We start from the raw sequence: 23171 nt of genomic DNA on the forward strand, positions 1-23171 counted from the left end.
TTTGCCCCACTGTCAGTCCTGAATTTATTGCCTGTTTTCCAGTTTTGCTTTACATTATAGATGTGTTTGTCCAACAAGGCCTCTGGGCTAAACCTATTAAAAAACCTCCAGTTGGGCCTACTCAGATAGAAATTTCTACAACTGTGCAGCTTTGGGATTTGCAAATAAACTGCTTGAACAGCACTAAAGCTGACAGTGGTTACCAACCTGTGTAATCAAGTTCTTGATTTTTTTCAAGGTTTCACTCCTTTTCTAGAGAAAAAAAATCACCAATCGATCCATTGTCCATCTTGAATGATAACTAGATTTTATCACAGACTATGAAAGTTTTATTCTTCTCCTTTAGTAAATCAGGGCACTTTACCTCTTTTAAAGTCATTATAAAACCTTCCATTATATTTGCCACTGAATTTCTACCATCTCCTCTTTCTCCTCTTGCCACACCACTGGAACAACCTGTCAGTGACCTGTCCCTGAACTAACTCACGTTTCCAAACCACCTGCAGGCGTAAGCTGAGCTCCAGTGATACCATGAGTGATTCCATGAGGTTCAGCACTATCCTCAGGCTCTTCCTTTATAAAAGACACCTCTGATCCAATTTAAAAGACACAGACCACAGACATTTGTTTCATGGTGAACACAGCACATTTTAGCGTTGTTTTGACTTCTTTTGGTGAGGTATAGCCATGTTAAAAAGTACTCCCTTTTCCACCCTTCATCTATAAGAGAACTGGGAATTTCAAGCTTCCACGATGTTAAGGTCACCTTATTGCAGAATTTGTACTACACACCCCTCTGTCACCTTGAATTAATTCACAGAAAATGAAGATACCTTCAGTGAAGCCCTCCAGAAATCCTGACACAAAGCTTACAAAGCCCTAATAAACAGCACTGTACAAAGCCAGGAATAACAAAGTCACTGCAGTAAGATCCTCTCAGGGAGTTTAAGCGGTGCAAACATCAATTCTGGGGCACATCTGGCACAGAAGATGACCCAGATTTGCTCTTCTTGGGGGAAGAGTCAAAGAATCCACCTATGCCCATTCTGGGACAGTGTGAAAGATGGGAACTTGTGCTGTCCCTGCAGGGAATATGGAACATTGGTATTGATTACCTTCCAATTATATTGTTGTGGCATCACATAACACGCCTCAGACAGCCCTGTAACATCACTCAGAAGTGTCAACTGACTGAAAAATGCAGACAATTTAACTAAAACCTTAGGACCAAATGAGCAATGTCACACTGTGAGTTGAAAAGTCTGGACAAAAAAAAAAAAATAAGAGCCAAGTTTATTTTGCCAGCTTAAAAACTCTGCAGTCACTACCCTGACTACCAGAAGGTTCAACTGAGTAATATTCCAAAGCTGTTTTCTTTTTCTATGGCCATGCTTATTTTGTACAATGTATGAACTTGCAGGAATGGGGTAGGTCACTAGGACAAACCTTCCTCCACTTTAAAAAAAAAGTTTTGGGGACAAAAGTTGTAGAGAAATCTTTATAAACATTTACAGGAGCAGCATTATTTTTTAAAGTTTCTTAGTAAATTATTCCAGTTTTTATCATTCTAAACCTCTCACCCTGGACACAGGAGACTCCTAAGATCTTAACATTATATTAAAATACTCCTTATAACCAAAGTTTAAAACTTCATCCACAGCCCACCCATTACTGATCGATGTACTCTTCTTTGAAACCCTGTAAGTTCATCTTCCACAAGTGATGGGAACAGATTTCTCCATCCAAATCTGATTTCCTGCACACCTTCCAAGAGAATGGTAACAACAATCCCCTGGCACTTTATTTTTGCACCCCTGTGACTGGAGCAGGGGATGCAGTGACCATGTGGGGGACAGAAATGCAGGCAGCTGACAGCCAAAGGACTTGTGGGAAATGGGAATTAGAGAGACAGAGCCTGATTTGCTTTTTCACCTCATTCTCTCCAAGTTTTAGGACAACTTGAATGGACAGAAATAAGGAAAAGCAACGTGTGCATCATAACCCTGAAATCCTGGGACCCTGCAGTCCATCCCAGCTCCTGGCACGGATCTGTTCTGGTAAAACACAGACAAACTGCTCAGGAGTGAGCTCTGTGAGGGATGAGAATTATAACAAACATTTAGACTCAATGAGAACTGAGGTCAGGAATACAAGGAAAGCCTGGGGCACAATAAAAAATTATCTTGTCCATCTTAAAAGCAGTTTGTGGACAGGTTCCCACCCAAAGACTACACACAATTTCAGATCTGTTTCTGACCTTGCAGATTACAAATAATCTGAAATAATCCAATCCTGTCTACAGGTAATCTAAAAACAGCATGGAAAATTTATTGTTTCTGCATCCTCTTCCTCTGAAACAGCCCCTCAGTGGAAAGAATAATTGCTGCAGTAATGACAACATAAGAAAGTGGAATGGGTTAAGTACAAACCCCTCATCCTCTAGACCAGGAACAAGTAGTTCAAAAAAAAGACAAAGCAGGATATGGGAGGACAGGGAACAAAATACAACCATCACAATAAAATAAAAAGCAAAGTGGTCCAAATGGAGGAGTATATATAATGATGACTGGATACCAGGCCATAAATATTAATAACCCAGATCTTTGTGTTATACACAAATCAAACTCTACCCTTGATTTTCAAGGACTGGAGAAGAAAAAAAAGAGAAAGTCCCTTAATTAGTGTTTCAGTTTACACCCAAAACAATCAATCCAACAAAAAAAGTTGTTTAAGCTCTCAAAGTACTTTAAGAACACAGAGGGGAGAAAGTGGGAGCGAGGAGAAAGAAGGAAAGGTGGGCAATCCCTGTCATACAAAGTAACACATGCAGAAGACACTGCTGGGAAGTCATGAACCAAATAATGTGCATTTGCAATACCCATGACCCACATCAGCATGTGATCAACATCAACAACGATGGTCATCTTCGAGAAACTGGTTTTTGGAGACTCTTCCTCGGAAGCATCAATGCTTTAAAACCAAGCAACACGCAAGAGGAGAAAACCCCCCGCCCCTTGAACTTTTGGCCAAAACGACACAGCAGTTACGAACTACTCGAAATAAGTGTCAAAGGCGGGAGGTGAAGACACAGGATATGACCATAGAAAAAACTTCGCCCAAGGCTCAGTCACAGAGCGATGCCTCCCCCTCAGAGCACTCTGATGCCGACGATCCGTGCAGCGCTCGAGGGTCAAGCGCCGGCAGCTCGAGGTTGGCGGTGCCCGGGGCACGTGTGGAGCCCGCGGCTGAGGGGGCTGCGGGGCCAGCGCCGCCGAGCCGCGGGCACACCGACAGCACACAAAGGCAACTATGTGTGAGCAGCTGAACATGGCGCCTCGCTCAGCCCGGCCCCGCCGGGCTCTGCCCGAGCCCCGCTCCCGGAGCGAGCCCGCCCGGACGGCCCGGCCCGCTGTCCGCGCCCGGCGGGGCTCGGCGCGGCTTCCCCGCCGCGCTCGCACGTGGGGCGGGGGCGGCCCCGGGGCCTTCCCGCGGCCCCGCGCGGCCCCTCCCGCTCCCTCCCGCGGCCGGCCCGGCCCGGCCCCGCCGCCCCGCGGCTTCGAGCGCCGCGCTGCCCTCCCGCCTCCCGCCTCCCGCCCTCAGCGCGCCCGGGCCGCGCCGGGCCCGGCCCCGCCCCACCCCGCGGCCGCCGCGGCGCCGCCCGGCCCGGCCGTACCTCACGGGCTCTGCGGTCATGACTCCGCCGCCGCTGCTCGGAGCGGAGCGGCCGCCCGGGCCGGGGCCGCGCTCAGGCGCTGGGCGCAGACAAAGCCGCGGCCGCCGCCATCGCCAGCGCCGCCGCCATCTTATCGGAGCGAGCCCCGCGGGCCGCCCTCCGCCGCCGGCCTCCGCCGACAGCGCCCATTGGCTCACGCCCGCCCACTGCTATTTTCTGATTGGGTGGCGCCGCGCCGACTGTTGCTAGGGTAGTTCACGTCACTGTCCCAACCTTTCCTGCGCTGATTGGCTGGGATAGTGCTGACGTCACGCTGGCGTCACGCACCGATGCCCGTGACGTCATTTCGCACTAAAGTGCATTGCCCTCTGTGCCCAGCAGGGGGCCCGGCCCTGGATGGGATGGACACGGGGACAGAGCTGCTGGCACCGCCTGGCCAGGATGGGATGGACACATGGACAGAGCTGCTGGCACTGCCTGGCCCTGGATGGGATGGACACATGGACAGAGCTGCTGGCACTGCCTGGCCCTGGATGGGATGGACACATGGACAGAGCTGCTGGCACTGCCTGGCCAGGATGGACACGGGGACAGACTGCTGGCACTGCCTGGCCCTGGATGGGATGGACACGGGGACAGAGCTGCTGGCATCACCCGGCCCTGGATGGGATGGACACAGGGACAGAGCTGCTGGCACTGCCTGGCCAGGATGGACACGGGGACAGAACTGCTGGCACTGCCCAGCAGGATGGACACGGGGACAGAGCTGCTGGCACTGCCCAGCCTGGATGGGATGGACACGGGGACAGAGCTGGTGGCATTGCTCAGGCCAGGATGGGATGGACACGGGGACAGAGCTGCTGGCACTGCCCAGCCTGGATGGGATGGACACGGGGACAGAGCTGCTGGCACTGCCCAGCCTGGATGGGATGGACACGGGGACAGAGCTGCTGGCACTACCCAGGCCAGGATGGACACAGGGACAGAGCTGCTGGCACTGCCCAACCCTGGATGGGATGGATATAGGGACAGAGCTGGTGTCCTCAGGAGCCACTGCAGCACAGGGGCCACTGCCTGGGCCACTCTGCAACACCAACTCAGCTGCAGCAAGTGGAGCACAGCGGTTAAAAACAGCACCCTCACAAAGAGTGACACAGCTACTCAGAGTTAGAGCCTGCCCTCCAGTAACAGCTCCAGAGCCACCCTCCTCCTCCACAGGGATCACCCTCAGCCCTTCAGGGATCAGCTCAATGACCAGCAGCTTCTACACTCCTGTCAGGTGTTCCGTGGGAAAGGAGGGGGACTGGAACACAGCCCTGTTCCAAGGGAAAGCAGTCCCAGACTTTCATGACAAGGTGACCACACTCCACTGGCTGAGGTTTTGTGTGAACTTCCATCTCCCCACATGACCAAAACAGAACCGACCACCAAAACCCCGTCCAGTATCACACAGAATCTCAAAGAGGTGACGAGTGTTATTTACTCATTATAAAAAAGAAAACCAGTTTTGAAAATTAATGTTTTTCTGCAGGAACTAAAGAAAAAATAAAATGCACCCACTCACCTGTGTTCGTAAAACAATGTATGAAACATGAGAAAACACCCAAGCAAATCATCCTTAAACATCCTTTTCATCTGCAGAGGCAACAATATCAGAATCAACGGCACTTTCACACCTCAGCACGTACAAGCTCACACATCCCAGGGAGATTCTCCTACAAGTGGGTCTAAACACAATTTCTTTTAGAAATGTAAGGTTTTACCCAAGAGCTGCATCCTGTAATTGCTGAATTTAGTAATACCAGAGGTTTAACTGCAACTTTTTACCAAATTTATCTCGTGGCCAATGCTGGACCTGGAGAAGACCAAAGGTTGCCTGCATTCTCACTCCATTTCCAGAAGGAAAAACTGAATCCCTCTTAACTCACTGTTACAAATTCCATCCAAAACTGTAAAAAGGAATTCAGTGTTTTTGCCACCAGTCAGATGAAGGAAACCGGAAGCATTGCCTGCTCTTAGCTCTGCATTAGGATTCCAACTGTGTGATTAAAGTAAGAACACAAAACACTCATTTTCCTCCTCAAGGGATTTAGTCCCTAATGCTGACAAATATCTGACTGATTTAGCATAACAACACAGCTTCATTACTATTACTCTGGGATATTTTATTCTTCTATTATTATTTCCTCGGGAGATGGAAAAAGGTATTTGAAAGCAGTTTAAAACCCCAATTTAATTGTCTCCAATTCACACCTTCTATCTCAAGTCACACATGAAAAAGGGATCCTAACATGAGGAAAGGTCTGAGATAGAAGTGGAAATGCTTCCATCTCCCAGCAATTACTCCAGAAGACAAACCCTGACATTATCACGGGGTTGTCACAAAGCAGATGGTGGGAGCACACTGAAATCTGTGTGACAGATACCAAGAGCATCTACAGGGAAACACTTTGCCCACCCACCAGCCCTCCACCCAGCAAAGCTGGCCCAGACCCCCCTCCCCCAGCACTGCCACAGCCCTGCCTGCTCCAGCAGACCTTGGACAACCAGGATTCACAGGACAAACCAAGGGCCACTGGAAAGTCTCATCACACCGATCAGTTCTTTTCATAATGACAGTAATTAGTTTGCTTAAGTACATTTTAGCCTACTTTTAAGGAAAATGGCTGAAAGACATGTGTAGCTATAACCTGACAAGAGAATATTTTAATAACTTGACGTGCTTCTGACCTAGAAATACAAACTACAGATATACCTTTTTCACATTATCTGTGACAAAAGCAGCACAATTAACCCAGACCAATAAAACACCATGCCCAAAGTAATTCTGGAGGAATGGACAAGATCTGAGCTGTTAAATGGCTAACAGGTTATGTGCAATGAAACTCCTCCTCTATCCATCAGGCAAAAAGCATGACAAAGCTGAAAGCAGATGATGCTCCCTCCTTGCTTTGCTGTTGCTCTATTCCCCTTGGTGAAGTTCAAAGTGATGTCACGGAATCACTTGAGCACTGGGTTGTAGCTGAGAATTGAACCTTTTCAGCACGAGAAAGCAGCAAATATCAAGGCCCAACACAGAAACCAAGTGCCAGTGCTTTTCCAAATCCTCTGTGACAATTGTTTCTTGCAGCAGATGAAAGCACTTGTAAATTTTTACTTCTTAAAAAACCTGATTTAAGCCTAAGTGGTTTTCTGTTATCAAGTGGTTATTTTTAAAACCAGACTAACACGAGCCACTGCCAGTGAACCTTGAAGGGAATGCTACAGATCATTCTCTCCTCCCAACAAAGTTTAGCTACAAAATGCCATGAGATTTGGCGTAATCTGATGCCCTGGGCAGCACATCCAAACAAGCACAAGCCATTCAGGCATCTGATTTTCTTTGCACGTTCCAAATGCTTAGAAAGTTTACCAATTGACTTTCTTCAGTACTTCTAAAACTCCTATTTGGATTTGCCAGGAATATAGACCAGGAATCAAAAAAATCCCTGCTACACTTACTTTTACACATTTTTAACGAGGCTCAGAACAAATCTTGCTGTAAAATCACTGAATAGTTGTGACCATAAAAGCACCTCCTGAAGCCTCCAGCCAGCCATCATCTCCCCAAGACATGGATGGGCCTCCCAGTGCCTGCCAAAAAGCATAACTTGCTCTTGTCCTCGTGGCTGACAGTGAATGTGAATGCAGTGACTGTGTCTGTACCCTCGGCCACAGACACCACCAGCCAGGCGGTTAATTAAGGTTAATTGCCCGAGCACCAAGAAGGCACCGACACAGAGCTGAGCACATCGTCCATCTTGCTGCAGGACTAAGCAGTTCTGCCCCTCAAGAGCTCAAGGAGCACGTTCAAGGTTTAAATGCAGCAATGACCACTGGGCACCACCATCATGGAATCATGGAATGGTTTGGCTGGAACTGAAAGCCCATCCAGTCCCACCCCCTGCCACGTGCAGGGACACCTTCCACTAGCCCAGGTTGCTCCAAGCCTTGTCCAGCCTGGCCTTGGACACTTCAGGGATGGGGCAGCCACAGCTTCTCTGGGCAACCTGTGCCAGGGCTCATGAAGCAGCACATTCTGTGCTGAACACAAGAATGGTCTGAGGACAGGAGCTTACAGCAAATTGTACATAATGCAAACCATTGCACAGATTAATCCAATTAAATTTACTATCTTTCCTTGCACTTAGTTCAGAGAACTCCCTGAATTATTTCTAGCTAGTATTCAAAAATATCTTGTGAATACACCACAGTTCCACCTCAAAAGCAGAAGAAAGCAGCAATTTCTGGGGCCAACCACATTAACAAAACCACACAGTCCATTTTCAGCTACAGAATGCACCATTTCCTCCCTTCAAGTGTTCTCTCAAGGAGAGCTTTTAGGGCACTTCTGAGCTGTTTAATGACTCACCCTGTGAGGAGATGGCCTCAGCAATACCCAGCTTTCCCCCACCAGATCTCGAATGCATCACCTCATCCACCTTTGTTCTGCTGGTCCAGGCTGTGTCCCACCAGCCAGTGAGCTGCAAGTGCCAGCGTCCCAAAGAGTCACTCTGGTCAATTAGAGCTGCCCATTACCTGCCAACTGCTGCACAAGTCAAATTTTTCTAGAATTCATCCTCTCTAAACCTGCTACAGGTCCTGCCCTTGGATCTTCTGCTCCACTACCACACTTGTTCCTTCCTCCACGTGCTTCAGATTCAGCCTAGAGAGCAGAAAAATCGTTGGGGAAAGGAAACATTATTTTCATTTCATATGTCAGCATGGAAAAAGAGGAAAATCCCAAACTCTCAGTGTCTTGACCACCTTTAAGTGGAAGGCCAACATGACTTCACCACTCACCTGCATGATGTCAATCAGATGGTTTTAGAGGGAGGGAATAAATTACGCACCTTGTCAGAAGAATTAGAAACAATTCTGAAAGTTTTAGAGAAACTATTACTTCCTTCGAAAGAGACTGTAAACCACTTTCAACCTGTACTGCTCCTGACTGCAGCACCACCAGCCTAAAGGTTTATTGGGAACATTTGACCATCAGGGCAGCAAAATAAGCCACAGGCACAGCAGTGCCAAGTTGTTCCAGGCAAATTCACAGCACTGATGAGATTCCACCTCCAGAAACACTGTTAGCTGACCTGTCTTGGACTCCAGCAAGCCAAGATTTTCACCACAGGACAGCTGCCAAAGACCAGTCACAACCATGCAATCTTTCTGCTATTAGGTGGCTACATGAGCAGCTCCCTGGTGGTGAGATCCTGGGCTGTAATTTCCCACCCAAACACATCCATCCACTCACACACACAGCCATCCTGGGGGTGCTTACTCTAGACAGGCTATCACTAACACATTGAAGCAATACAGAAGAAAAGAGGTTGGTTTGGTTTGTTCCGTGTTAGAGTTCAAAAGACACAGGAACGTGGATTAGACTCAAAAATTTTATTGAAACTTGTCCAAAATCCAGCCAGGCACACAATTTATCCCTTCCACTAAGGCTTGTCATTCTGTATGGCATACAAAAATGCATCTCAACAAGTTGAAACATCAAACAACTAAATTAGTGAAGTTAAGGCACTTGAGATGTGTGTTAATTTAGTATAAATGCATAAGAATAACATTCTACTTGGAACGATATTGTCCTTTTTTGAGATTCAATCTAAAGCATCCAAATTCTGTAACCCCTTAAGACAGGGGAGAGGAAGAAGCAAGAGACAAAAGTCTCATATTTTTTAGTAACCTCCAAGGCCACCACAGCCTGCAGAAGGAAGTGTTACTGAACCAGGCTGAGAAGATTTCCCGTAGCACACGTGAAGTTCGGGCTGAGGCACAAGGTCTTCCATTCAGGAATTCTTAAGGCAAAGCATCTTTGTAAGGTGAGAGAACAAAAGGAGAGAGCAAAAAGCACATGCATTCAATTGTAAGGCTAACAAACCTGTCCTGGGGGAACACCAGTTATCCTGGGACACAGATATCACTGCGCTCTCCCCTGTCCTCCCCAAGGGTAAAAACTTGGGAGAAAATAAGTGGAAAATGTAAGAACTTACATAGAGACCAGAAATCTGGTATCTGTCGGTTTTTTGTCAGAGCTCTGAGCAGTAACTTGAAAGCCAGTTAGCAATTTTAATTCATGCCACACACAGCCAGTTACCTTTGTAGTTTTGGGTTGTATTTTTGAGTGTGTGTTGGTCAGTATAAGAACATTTTTTTTTCAGCTGAGACTCAGTTTACAACTTAAACGTTGCAGTTTCAGCATTTGGCAAAAAAAGTTTTTAATGAATGACTGAATTATTAACTCAGTTCTACCTGCTGAAAATTCTCCCTTCATCTGTGGAACAACCTCTTGCATCATACAGCAGTTAAGAAGTCTCCCCGAAAGTGAGATACAGCTCTAGGATAGGCACATTCCACACTGGAGTCAGGAGTATGCTCCAAGGGTTGCACACAGACTGAAGGAGAAGATATCCAGGTACATGATGGTGTTTCCTCAACCATGAAAAGGCCTGACAGAGATGCTGCTGTCACCTGCTATGCATAAACAGGAAATAAAGTGAAAAATATTTGAGGGGAAAAGCACAGATTATACCAGTGAATTTAAAGTACTGTTTCTAGTTAGTCTATGGAAATGTAGTTTTAAGCATTACATTTTGAATTTCACTAGAAGGAGAGTTGCTTAAGAAGATGTAAAGCTTGAGAAAGAGAGATTGCATCTTAATACTCTGCGTCCTTCAGAGCAAATTGCTTGTTTTCTTTAAGGCACTACACGTGGTCTTTGGTTCAGTGTTTCACTATCTCGGTCAGTGTAAGCAGAGGTAGCACGAACCACACATTCAGCTCTTCATTCCATTCCACCCAACTTCAGAGCCACCACCTTCCTGACGTCCCAGACTCTGCAATCCTTTAACTCATCAGGAAACTGCAACAACAAAATAACAAACGTTCTTATTCATTTTGTATGAAAAGAAAAGGTGTGCAATGTTCCACTCAGCTGCCAGCTACGCCAAGAAAACCAGAGTGAGAGACTGGGCCTGATGCAGCTACAACAAAAACAGCTGTGCAGTTGCTCAGAAGTGTGTTTTGTAGTAACTCAGATACAGAGACATCCCCATCTTCCCTGCAACAAAGTTAGCAGGAGTACAAAAAGTCATTGCACAGACCAGAATAAAAGCTGACCAGCTACTAAATAGGCAATAAGTTCAGACCTTTTCTGGTCTTGAGAAACATCTTCATTAAATAACAAGTTTTATTGTTTAGATGTTTTTCAATAAAAACTGATTTCTCATAGAAAGGAGATGATATCTGCCTATGAGATTAGCCTTCCTGACAAATTGAACTCCTAGCAGATGGTGAAATGATTAGAAGCTGGTCCCTCAGCATGCATTTATTCCTTCAAAATGCATAAAAGGTAGTAAGCACATTTAAGATATCTATTACTGACCATATATGTATAGAAAGCAGCCAATTAATAGTAGTAGACTCCTTACAGAAGCAATCCAAAATGTAGGAAGCTTTAAAGCATCAGGAAACCTCCTTGTTCTCACAAACAAGGATTAATAATCAAGATGTATGAATATGGAAGAAAGAAAAGTGGAGGAAAAAAACCACTTGTTTTCAGTGTAAACTGGTTGAAATATCATGATGAAAATAGAAATGTTCTATTACATGCAATGGCACGAAAAAAAAATCCCAGTATCCCCCAAATTCTGGTGTTTCTGGTGCCGTACCTGTAGGGGTAGCCGTGGTACTTGGATCTGAAGACAGACAGCAACCAGCTGAAGAACAACACCACCAAGCCAATCCCAGCAATGCACATGACTGCAAGAGAGGCACAGGGACAGCCCATTTTCTTTCAAATTCCTTCTGTGAATCAATTTTATACAGCTGCTTTAAGAAAACAGTCCCTTCTTTTCTCCCTTGCTAAGCAAAGTGTTGCAAAGCATCTTGAGATCTCCCCATCTGCCGAGTGGGCTCGGAGTTTACCTTGCAATTTGCTAAGCAACTGCAAACACTGTCGAAAATACAAAGGATTCTCTTTGGCTTAGTGGTGGAAAGTGCAGAAAACCCCAGAGTGCAAAAGCATTTCTGTTAAATAGCACATCAAACACCTTTACTGAACGTGCCTTCCCTCAGAGAGAAAAGCAGCAGCACTTACTCTTCCTTTTCCCCACATCCATGTCAGAAGTAGCAGCTTCATGGAGAAGGACCATTCCTAAAGTGACACCACCATCTACAAACACTGTTTAAGGATAAACCAACAAAGTTCAATAGACTCAAATCAATACATTCCTAATCTCCTGAATTCAGCTCCCACACCATACCTGGAGCATTAAAACTCACTGGAAAAATCAAAGACTTCCCAGCCAAACCAGTAACTATGGGGGGAAAAAAAGCAATGGGAAAGTATTCATGATATCAACTTTTAAGGGAAGATAAATGCAAAGGTTAAAATATGAACTGGAAGGTCTTGAGGAAAAAATTAAAACCATGCATTTATTATCTCAGCTTGTAAAGAAGCAACACTCCTTTCCAGAGAGCTCAGTCCACTCCTGCTCCACTGGAAAATCCCTAAAGGAATTCAGCCCATGCATTTTACTCAGCTAACAGAACAAATAAAACACACACAGTATTTAATCTAACTGACTATCTTTCAAGTAGCAAGATCTCTCTTCTAATTCTTCCATTAAAAAAAAATTAAAGCTTGTAAAATTAAGGAAGCACAGAGAACACAAAAAAATCTGACATTTGCAAAGAACGAATCCTAGCAAAGCAAAATAGTGAATCCAGTGGAACAAAAGTAGCATTTTGTTAGTAAAGAAGGTTAGCAAATTGTTAGTAAAGAAGGTAAGCTAAGAAATAAAAGAAATAAAAGAAGAAAGTTCAGTAACAGAGGAATGAACTCGACATCAAAGCAAGAAATTAGGGAGACTGAAGACATTCAGAGGAACAGGGGTTATCCTGAAGAATCTTCTGATTCCACAGAGATCCACACCTTTAAGGCTGTATTCAGTTTGGTAATTAAGCAAAAAGTGGTGAGAAAGCTGCAAACATTTTTCTATTCAACTGAAAGATCACAGGCACAGGAAAGGCAGAGCTGTCAATGCAGGAAGGCTCTACAAGCTCCTGCATCAGCTGTAGGTGCCAGTTACAGCCATGACAAAGTACCAGAGAAGAGGCAGCAGCGTAAGGGACCAAAAAATCATCCACCTGCTTCTCACAGGAAGGATACTGAACAGCAGGACAATGTGGGTCTCTGCCACAAACTGGGCTTGGCTGCTTCCATGGATATAATTCTGTAAGAGACACAATAACTGAATTTAGAAGAGACTGGGGTGGACTTTGACATATTAATAACATCTGCAGAGCCTGGAACTGGGTTCTTTCTGCAAGTTTCTTTCAGGAGACTGAGCACAAGTTGGAGCACAAGCGATTTCAACTGCTGACCACTGATTTTGGGGGGGGGGGAATTGTGACAGCACCAAAAATCTTCCTTCTATTAACATGGACAACCAGCCTCAAGTACCACTCAGATGATGTGCAAGTGCAGGTGCTGCCTTCATGGTCCAGGTTATCTGTTTAGCTGGGCCCACACCATGACTGGGCCCTGCTGCACCCACAGTGATCCAAACCTGACCCATTCCCTGACTCCATGCTCACTGTCACTAAGCTGAGCAGCAGCTCCATGTGACCCTGCCTCGCTGGGCTCCAGAACCAAGCACTTGAAAGCTTTTTCATGGCATATCAAGAAAAGCAACATCACTACCAATGCCACTGGAGCTTCGTTCTTCAGTCTCAGGAAAGCTGAGGGATGAGGTAAACAGAAGAAATAAGAGGAAGTGTTCTCAAGGAAACACTTGAAATGAGAACTTCCATTTAGTAACTTGGCTCAGTTCTATTCACATTAATAGTTTACTAACCAACAGGGTTAACACACAGATTGAAATTTGTGAAAGAATACTGGTTTTGAATCCTTTATGGGCAGATCTACATTACTGTGTTTGTGATGTTGTACCTAAGCAGGAAACAAAAGGTTTGGTAAGCAGTTCCAATTTCCATGGAAGTATAAAGAGGGCCTGACCCATCTAACCAGACACAAAAGGACGTTTCACCCAATTAATTTCCTGAGTAAAAGCATCAGTAAAGCCAGTATGTGACATGTGAGCACCTGAGGAGATGCAATGCTCTCAAAAGGTTCTGACTGCTTTTGCAGTGCATCTCATTCTGTATTACAAACAGAGCAGGGCATTTCAAATTACGTTAAAACACATTTTTCCCAAGAAAGAGATTTCACAATCTGAGGTCACTAAAAATTAATTTACCTCAAGAATCCCGAAGAAAGATGCTTTTATATGGAGGTCATTCAATGGGTCTATAGTTAACATGGCCAAGTTGAAGATAAATTTGCCAGGCCCAGCAGTAGGGTTGTTTATCACGTAAGACATGACACAAACACCTTTATTTTGCTGTTAGCAATTTAGAACTATCACATCCCTTCATTGTGGGAGATGCAACATATGTACAAGACATGTTGATTTGCCCTGCTCACTGCAGCAGGGGTGAACCTCACTCGCTCACAAAGAAGCCAAGCAGAGAATCTGAACTCTGATTTGTCTCTTAGTCTCAGCCTTATTCTGCAGAAATACAACAGAAATGCAGAAAAGAAAATAAAGCCCAGACTCACCACTTGTCCTGTATGGGGGTTCTTATGAGCATAGGGGGGGCCTCTAATGTGGTTCCACATCTGGCCTGATGTCATTGCTAACACAAAACACTGAAAAGGAAAGGAGAAACACTATTTTATAAGGAATTTTTCCCTAAATTTAACCCAGTATCTTTTCATTTTGTACCAAAACACACTGGTTTGGAACACAACCTTAGGCTAGGCATCGTCCTACCTTTTATTTGTGCAAAAGGCATCTAATCAAACATTCACTGAGGTGAAAGGACCGAGATCAAATAATACTATCAGTCTCCCAAAAAGTAAAATTAACTGCACCTCGTTTCCGCTCCGTTAAGCATCTTTAAATACAGAAGCTTTTGAAGACCTGAATTGCTACAAACTCACGACAAGGGACAGCCAGGGGCTGTGGTGACTCACCAAAGCAGCAAAGGCCCAGCCAGTTTTGTTGTAGAGGAAGTCCAGGTTGCTGCCCCGCAGGTACACGAGGCCCCCGATGACAGCCAGCAGCAGCCCCAGCATCAGCGGCCCCGCGTAGTTCGGGGGCCTGATCACACGGATCTGAGCAGAGCACAGGGCAATCGTTTTCTCTCAGGAGGATTAAACACTGCAGATGCACTCCTGCCAACAAGCCTCACAACGTATTGGAGTGGGAAAACCATCATGCACACAAATGTTTTTATGTAGTAAATCTGACCGGGGAAGTAAGTAAAGCTTCTTCCCCCACTACTGTAACTTCAGTTTGACACACCTTTACCCTGTTAAAAGACTGGTTTTCTTCCACAGGAACAGAAGAGTGAGGAAGGAGATGAGTTTTACCATCTCAAGTACAGACTGACACACAACATCGGAAGAGAACGCGAGGAAATGCAACGATGCAGTCACGTGTCTGAACTAGGTGTTGTAGACAAGAGCTCTTTTTAGAGCAGATGACCAGGCACAGAACACAAGTGACCCATGTCACAGCACTGCAGGGGAAGGCAGAGCTGCAGGGGTGTGTGTGTGTACTCACGTGGACGTCTGTCCTGTCAGCCACCCAGCGTGCCAGCTGCTCCGCCGCGAAGCCGCGCACCTGCAGCTCGTACGTGTCGCCCCGCTTGGGCTTGCCCTTGGCCGGGAAGTTGATGAAGGTGGGAGCAGAGTTCATGTTGAGCTGCATGGAGGAAGTTCACAGGGAACACAGCACCGTGAGAAGGTCTCTTGGGAACTCTATCCCGTACCTATCTTGCTGCGTTGGCACTCATTGAATCAGAAAAAGTCACTCCTTGCTTTAACCGACAATTACTTTTTTAAAAACAAAGTAAAAGCAGCACACAGCTTGTATTTCTGTGTTTCATACACTTTTTTCATCTGTTTCTTCTCTAAATTCTGCTTTTAATAAAGAAATCTGCAATATAGGAATACATGATTCTACAAGTCTATAAAGGCCATACCCTGATGAATGCATTCTTAATTTAATACTGAGGAAAAAATTAACAGGAATAAGAAAAAAGACATCCCTCTTCAACTCTCCAGTCCAAAAGCTTCCATTTCATAAAATATCATTGCCTGAACTGTAGCTTTTAAATAGACATTAGTATGTCTTACAAAAAAGAAGTTAACACCTACAAGACTACAATGAACTACTAAAGTGACCTACAATTCCAAGTGTACATGGAATGTTCTCACACCTTTACAAAAAATGTGGTAACATAATGTTAATACAAGAGAAAAATGACTGGGTACTTGAAAAGAAATTAGTTAAACCATACCAAAAGCCTTCTCTACTAAATTTAAAAATTGCAATAGATGTTTTTAGTGACATCAATGCTTTATATCCTGGCTCTTCATGTACCACAGGAGAATTCCATTAAGAGTTACACGAGACAAACTCAGGAAAAAAAAGAACAGTCAGAGAAACCAATCCATTCCTTGTGCCTATTCCAGATCTATCAGTTCTGCTAATTTTCCTGCCAATTCCATTCTCCAGTCCTTTGCTCTGCTATTCTGAATGGCAGCTTCTAACTTTTCATTCCTTTAATTACTCTAACACTCCATTTTGTATACATCTTTACCTTCTTGCCCAAAACCCAACTTAAAAACAGTGTTAGCAGAGAAAGAGAAAAACATTACCATCTGAAACACATCTGAGCCTTCATCAAAATCTACCATAGCAAAAAAAATCTTGTTGGTAAATGCACTGGAGTATCTCCAGGAGTTTGCCAGAATCTGGTATTCCTCATCAGCTTGCCTGGAAAACACACCAAGAGAGATGGTGGATCATGGCTTTGTCCAGAACACAGGTTATAAAGCTGAGGTGACTGTGCCCACCCACCCCATTCAGAGGTGCATCCCACACCACCCCCCACCTCATTTTCTACTGCTAAAAAGGAAGGTTTGGTTTCAGAATTAAAGAAAAAAATTTAGCTCAAACTCTCATCTACAGTCAGGTGAAGCGTTTGGCACTGCTGCTTTTTTAAATGCAAGATCTGTGGAGTCCGTGAACACAAGCAGAGGTAACTTCTAATTGAAATGTGAAACAGAACCCAGCTGCTCCTGATTTGCTTGTCCACAGAGCACCAAAACACGGCCAGGTGTGCTCTCCTTTCCACGTCAGAGGATGGCAAACCAGTAATTTCATCTGACTAGGTATGAAAATCACCCTCACAGGCCTCTGCCACCTCCAGATTAATACAGGAAAGCCATAATGTGGTTAAAGATCCAGGAAATTATAACTGTAAATAAATAAGTGCCAAACAGGCTACATGCTACATGGCCAGCAGTATTTCTACAAATGTTTCTTCAGCCAGCTCGTGCCAGGAAAGTTGAGCTTTCACCCTGTTTGTCTCCAGAAGTTATCAGTGTAAATACTGTTTCTGCTAAGCAGGGATTATATTTTAGGAGGGAGATAAACTAAGGATTATGCTGTTTTCCCACATACACACTACACACGTATCCCCACACATTAAATTTCAAAGACAATCCTATTATAACTTGCCATTTACATTCCTCCTACACACATGTGAAAGTTCAACCCTATTCTTAAATTTCATTTCCTACAAAGCATCGGATGACTTTCAAGTTCTAAGATAGGACTAAATGGAGCCCATACTTGCACACAACACACTGTCTGTGAGGCTGAAGAGCAGTGAACATCACAATCACCGAGTAATTTCTGGGTGGTGCCTTCACAAGGCGTCGGAATTTGTCTCCGTTCATTCGGATAACCGATCTTTTACTGGCCCACTCCATCAGCTGGTTCACTTTTTCTGATAACACCATCTGAAAATGAAGTCAGAGGAACATCACTGCTTCTTTTTGCCAGCCTCATCGTACAATCTTGAAGGTTTTCAGATCTGATATAACAAATATGTGCGCTGTATTTCCCAACAACACCAGCCAGACCATGGGATACTTCATTAAGACCCTGGAAGGCATTCACAGATGCTTTAGGCACTCACATTGGAATCAACACCAGAGACTGAAGCTCTACAGTAGTGAGCTCAACATCTCATTTTCAACATTGCTGGAAAAAAAAAATATGATTCAGGACGTATCTGAAGAACTCAGGAGTGCTCAACACCAAAGCATTCCTTAAAAAGGAGCAAACCAATTCTGTAACATCATACAAAGATGTATTAGACTGACAGACTCCCAAATGTTACACTTACCATAAAGCACTCCTCTGCTCTTTATTAAAACCCTTCTCGAGATAAATACTTTAGGGTAAACAATCACAGAATATCCTCCGTTGGAGAGACCCAGTAGGACCATCAAAGTGCAACTCCTGGCCCTGCACAGCCCCAAGAATCCCACTGACACAAGCATAAATAGATATAGACGTATATAAATAAAACTGACACAAGTACAAACACTTATACAGACGGATCTTTCCAAATCCTAGGAGTTAAAAGTGTGGAAATAAGTTGCACCTTCGTCATTACAACCAAAGCTCACCCACCCTCCCCGCCCAATAGAAGGAAGACAACACTCGAACAGTGCTCCTAACGAGAACTGAAGAACCTGGAATTAAAGACACCCGGTCGCAGCCGCGCCTGCAGGTTCCCCTCAGAGCCGGCCGCGCCTGAGGGCGAGGAGCCGCTGTGAGGGCGGGCCGCCCCGCCGGGCCCTGCCCTGAGCCCCCCCGGCCCGGTAGGAACCCGCCCCAGCAGCTGCCCAGGAGGCTCCCAGCGGGCTCTCACCTCCTTCCGCCGCTGGCCCTCGGCGCCGGGCCCGCGGCAGCCCAAGAGCAGCAGCACCGCCCCGAGCAGCACCGGCACCGACAGCGCCGCCATGGCCGCCCCGCTCCGCCCCGCTCCGCCCGGCCCCGCTCCGCCCCGCCCCGCCGGCCCGCGCCGGCCTCCCATTGGCTGAGCCTGCGGGCGCGCGCCGAGCTGGAGCCGCGCCATTGGCGGAGCCCTGAGGGGAGGGCGCGCGCGGCCTGAGGGAGGGGAGCGATGGCGGCGCCGCCCCCGAGCCCGCCCTGCCCGGCGCCCCTCACACGGCACGGCACGGCACGGAGCGCGGGGCAGCGCTACACATCGGCCGGTACAGCCCCCGCCGGCGTGTTCTGAACTGCTGACACGGTGTTGTCCACGGAAATCGGATTCGTTACCCGCTCTGCAACGAGCCAGTAATGACACGCGCGGGAGAGACGCTGATTATTCGTTTCGGAGTTGTGCAGCCATGGGTACCAGGTGCTGTCGAGCACCCCAGCTATCAAAACTTTTTACTATTTATACATTTCAGCAAACAAATGAATTAGTGTTCTGAGGCCACAAGTTATGTAGTCTCTTATTAATTAATATTCTATTAGTTAATGATTCTCTCCTCATGTTAATTAGTCCACATGCTCAGTTTTTCTCTTCTTTTGGGTTGGTGCGTTTCTTAGCTCAGTGGTCTGTGAGTCGTGGCCATGATCTGCCCCTGCCGGAATCACCTTTCACCCAGTCGGAGCTGATGCAGCACAGTTGCTGAGTTGGGTTTATTAGTTTCTTTCCTTTTCTTGGGAATTCTGCCAGATGTCCTTGTGTAAATTTTGTATTCTTTGTGCCCACTATCTGTGGTACATCCATCTTCAGAAGCTTTTTTAACCTACCCAAAGGTGTGAGGTCATTGAAGCATGTGGAGCCCTAAACCTCAACAACGCAATTCTACCAACAAGTAATTTGTTTTTCTAACACATGGACATCACTTACAGTAGCTTGTTGGCTACTCCCTGTTTCACTGATTAAATCTCCTTCTTGTTGATTAGGCTTGAAAGTATCCAGAGATCAAACATCAAAGAACATCCTTGCTTAAGAAATTTTACATATTCCACATTTTGCAACAACAGGAACTGTCCAGGTGGGTTTTGAATGTCTCCAGAGGGGGACAATCCTTGCCCTCCCTGGGCAACCTGTTCCGCTGCTCTGCCATTGTCAGTGTAAAGTTTTTCCTCACGTTGAGGTGGAACTTACTGGGTTTTAGTTTGCAGCCATTGGGTTGTGTGACAAATATTGTTAAAATTGTAACCGCACTGGGGTATTCCTCAGCTGGTGTGTGATGGGTTATGGCTCTGAAACAACATCGCCACAGACAGATGGCGGTTTACTCACGCTTCGGGTTTTATTTGTCTACTCGAGCACACTCTGAAAATGATTTCTGATTTCTATTCGCACTAAAATCCTTGGCGTTAGCAGCTCGGCCCTTTCGTGCGTTCCAATTCACACATTTAAAAACGGGGGAAATGAAAAAAGTGGTGTCAGAAGTGGGATTCGAACCCACGCCTCCATACGGAGACCAGAACACCCAAACCCGCGGCGGGAAGGCGCGGCACGCCTTGAGTCTGGCGCCTTAGACCACTCGGCCATCCTGACACTGCGGCAGCTCCCGCGGCCGGGACACCCTTACCCGACTTGTCAGGGCCGCGCCTGCTGCTGCATCCCCCGAGCTCTCAGGGAGAGCCCGTCCGTGCCGGGAAGTCCCGGGGAGCCGCCGGGTAAGCCCGCTCTGTGTGGCGGCCGCGGAGCTGCGGCCGCAGCGAGGAGGAGCTCGGCGTTACCCACAGGCCCCCGCCCGCCGCCACTTCCGCCGCGACCATTTTGTTCTTGAGCGCCGTGAAGGGTACGCGCTCCGCTCGCACCATGCTCCCCGTGGCCAGGGCCGCGCTCAACCTCGCCGGTAAGGACGGGGGCGGCTCTGGGGGGTCCCGCGGGGGGTTTCCCCCGGGTCTGTGCCCTTCCCTGTCGGGTCTGTCCCTCACAGCCCCCGGCTCGCTGCGCTCCCGGGAGGGTCGTGAGGGCATCCCAGGGGCTCGGGCGGCTCTGGCGTCCTTCGCCTCCTGACTTTTTTTTTTTTTTTTTTCTCTGACTCTTTAATCTCCTAGTTGCTTTTTGACCTTGGATTCCCTTTCTCGGCTCTTTTTTTTCCTTGTAACTGAAGGCACATCCGATCTTGTAACCTGAGGTGACAAAGCATAGTCAATGCCTATACCTTAAACTCAAGGTTAAAGTTACCTCTTTGATGATGCAGATTCCCCAGTGCTTAACCTGGTCCTCTAAAATCTGGGCCTGGTTCATGATGTGCTTAGCCCGACGTGCTTGCACTTAAACGTGTCTCGGTAGATATTCAGGCTTTTTTATGTTTTAAAAAACCCTTGTTCAGCCTCACAGAGGGCTGTAATAACATTATGTGTATCGCCATCATCTCCTCTATTCATGGCTGGGTCAGTGCAGAGCACTGACCTGGAACTAAAAGATTATAGTTTGTAAAGTCTGTATTTATGCACATCACTCTCATCAAAGGCTTTGTACACAACTATAAACAATCTCTGTTTTATTGCTGGTTTGATTCCTCACTGTTGTCTTCTCCTTAATAAATGTAGCCTTTATAGTGTACATTTATAATGTACATCATCTGAAGATGCCTTTTTGTATTTTATTCTCTGTTATTTATTTCATGTCTGCAGTTATTTCCACTTCTTTCTTTACCTCCCTCTCCTCCTTTAAAAAATCCTTAAAGAATGAGGAAGGTGTTACCCATACCTCCTATCTTCAACCCCATAATTTGATGGTGAACTTCATCCTGAAAATGCTTATATTAGTACCCATACTGACAGGATAAATGTGTATATATATGGAAATCTGAAAATGTTATATGCTAAGCAAAATATTTTATGAGAGAAACACATGGAAGGCCCAGACAAAACATATCAATGAAAAAGGTAACTCAGAGGATTTTTTTTTTTTAAACTGGAATTAGACTTTCTAGTGAGAAATTGAGAGAGTGAAAAAAAATTTAAAAAATCAAGGATCTGTGCATATCCTTTGTTTTGGAGCCATTCCACAGTTCTAAGTCCAAAAGCTTAAATTTTTTTCAGCCTTTTTTAGTCTTTTAATGCTAATGCTTTCCTCTCTGTTGGTGGAAAACGAGGACTGTGAACAGTTTGAGTGTGTGTTTCAGTTGATTTCTGTGCTTCTCTTTAACGCTCCTTAGCTCGTGGCATCCAGCACACTGCAGTCAGACAAGCTCATCGCAAGCACGAGCCGAACTTCCACGATAAATATGGGAACTTGGTCCTCCTTGGTGGAGCTGCCGTTTTCACCTCTGTCTGGGGATATGTAAGTTGGTTTTTGCACTGCTCAGTTGTGACTCCAGCTGGGAACTTCAGAGGTATCAAGTGTCACGAAGGCTTGCTTGTTTGAAATAAGTTAAGTGGTCAGAATTCAGGAGCTGCTTCTGTAAGGGAAGAGAGATGTGACAGAGGTGAAAGTTGTCTTAGTTCATGTCTTGATTTTTGAGTTGTTACACAAATTTCCGTGTCAGTCTATTGCCTGCTTTGAAAATGTGTGAGAAACACAAGTGATCTCTGTTTTACTTGGGATATCTAACCCATACAGGTATGGGTTTTAGCAGAAAAATTTCTAGATTAACATGTCAGTATGGTGATTTTAAATTCCAGGTTCTTTGTGCTACAAGTGGGTATTTAGTAATAGAAAGCTGAAATATTTAAATATTGTTCAATATAAATATATTCCACTTGCTTTATTAGAAAATTAATGAGATGTCATGTTCTAATGCAAGAAATCTAAACCGAAAACAGTAGAAATAGCCCTCTATTGGAAGGTTTCCTTGATTTCAGAGTTAGTAAATCTTGGGTTTTATGCTCTTACAGGTGGTAACACAGCTTGGAATTGAGTGGGGCTTGTCACCTGTTGGCAAAATCACTCCAAGAGAATGGAGGGAGTAACAGCCTCTGCTTCTAATGAACTGGTCTGAACTTTCACTGAGAAAATGGTCCTGTAATGGCATTTATTCCCTGATTACCACTTGTGCAGTGGCATTCCTGGTCTAATAAACATACCTAGAAATGTGTCTGGCTCTTCTGGGTTTCCTCTGTGCTCAGAGTCTGCTGAAGTATAAGAAATAGTGTAAAAATGTAACGTAATTTTAGGTAGTCCCAGTGGTGTCTGTAAAGTTCACTGGTGGATTAAGAACAAATCCAGAACTTTGCTGAGGTGGCCCCGTGGCCAAATGTGTGTGAATCAACCTCGCTGCACTCTTGCTGCGGAGTGCACATCCCTTTACCTCTGACTTGGAATGACGAAGCTGAGACCTCCTTTTTTTCCACAAAAGGGTTCTTATGTCTTGGAATCACTCCACCAGTAATTGCGTTTCTCTGCGGCCTCTGAGGTGTGAAGAAACTAAATTCAATTTTGAGTCAGGCTCCCCAGAAAAATTTGGAGGCAGTTTGGAGAAACGTGACTTTCCTAGTGAACTCCCGATGGAATCACAGACTGGCTTGGGGTGGAAGGGACCTGGAAGCCCCTCTTGTTCCAGCCTCCTGCCTCTGCATTTAACTTCTGTGTA

At 45.7% G+C, this 23171-nt stretch overlaps 3 protein-coding genes and 1 non-coding gene across 4 annotated transcripts in view; 1 reads left to right on the forward strand and 3 right to left on the reverse strand.

The window, feature by feature from the left end:
* ATRX (ATRX chromatin remodeler) overlaps positions 1–3835 on the reverse strand; it is a 67661-nt gene extending 63826 nt beyond the window's left edge. The window contains 1 exon segment of the mRNA XM_050310543.1: positions 3674–3835. Within this exon segment, the coding sequence (XP_050166500.1) occupies positions 3674–3693 (20 nt within the window). The 5' untranslated portion in view covers positions 3694–3835.
* A 5259-nt stretch (positions 3836–9094) lies between these two features.
* Positions 9095–18631, reverse strand: MAGT1 (magnesium transporter 1). Its single transcript, XM_050310551.1, has 10 exons — positions 18524–18631; positions 17434–17603; positions 16455–16572; positions 15355–15495; positions 14763–14903; positions 14346–14435; positions 12894–12957; positions 11820–11894; positions 11392–11482; positions 9095–10583 (listed from the first exon to the last, which is right to left on the reverse strand). The coding sequence occupies exons 1-10, from the start codon at positions 18614–18616 to the stop codon at positions 10568–10570; spliced, it is 999 nt and encodes a 332-aa protein (XP_050166508.1). The 5' UTR covers positions 18617–18631; the 3' UTR covers positions 9095–10567.
* Positions 18632–20062: 1431 nt separating this feature from the next.
* On the reverse strand, positions 20063–20179 carry TRNAL-CAA (transfer RNA leucine (anticodon CAA)). Its single transcript has 2 exons — positions 20142–20179; positions 20063–20108 (listed from the first exon to the last, which is right to left on the reverse strand). It is a non-coding gene; the product is annotated as a tRNA-Leu (tRNA).
* A 145-nt stretch (positions 20180–20324) lies between these two features.
* On the forward strand, positions 20325–22676 carry LOC126637364 (cytochrome c oxidase subunit 7B, mitochondrial). Its single transcript, XM_050310553.1, has 3 exons — positions 20325–20483; positions 21798–21922; positions 22477–22676. Exons 1-3 carry the CDS (start codon positions 20447–20449, stop codon positions 22549–22551), a joined length of 237 nt encoding a protein of 78 aa, XP_050166510.1. The 5' UTR covers positions 20325–20446; the 3' UTR covers positions 22552–22676.
* The last annotated feature ends 495 nt before the right edge of the window (positions 22677–23171 follow it).

The sequence above is a fragment of the Myiozetetes cayanensis genome, unplaced genomic scaffold (assembly GCF_022539395.1).
Source record: "Myiozetetes cayanensis isolate MyiCay16 unplaced genomic scaffold, myiCay2020 scf15, whole genome shotgun sequence".
Classification (NCBI taxonomy): Eukaryota; Metazoa; Chordata; class Aves; order Passeriformes; family Tyrannidae; genus Myiozetetes; species Myiozetetes cayanensis.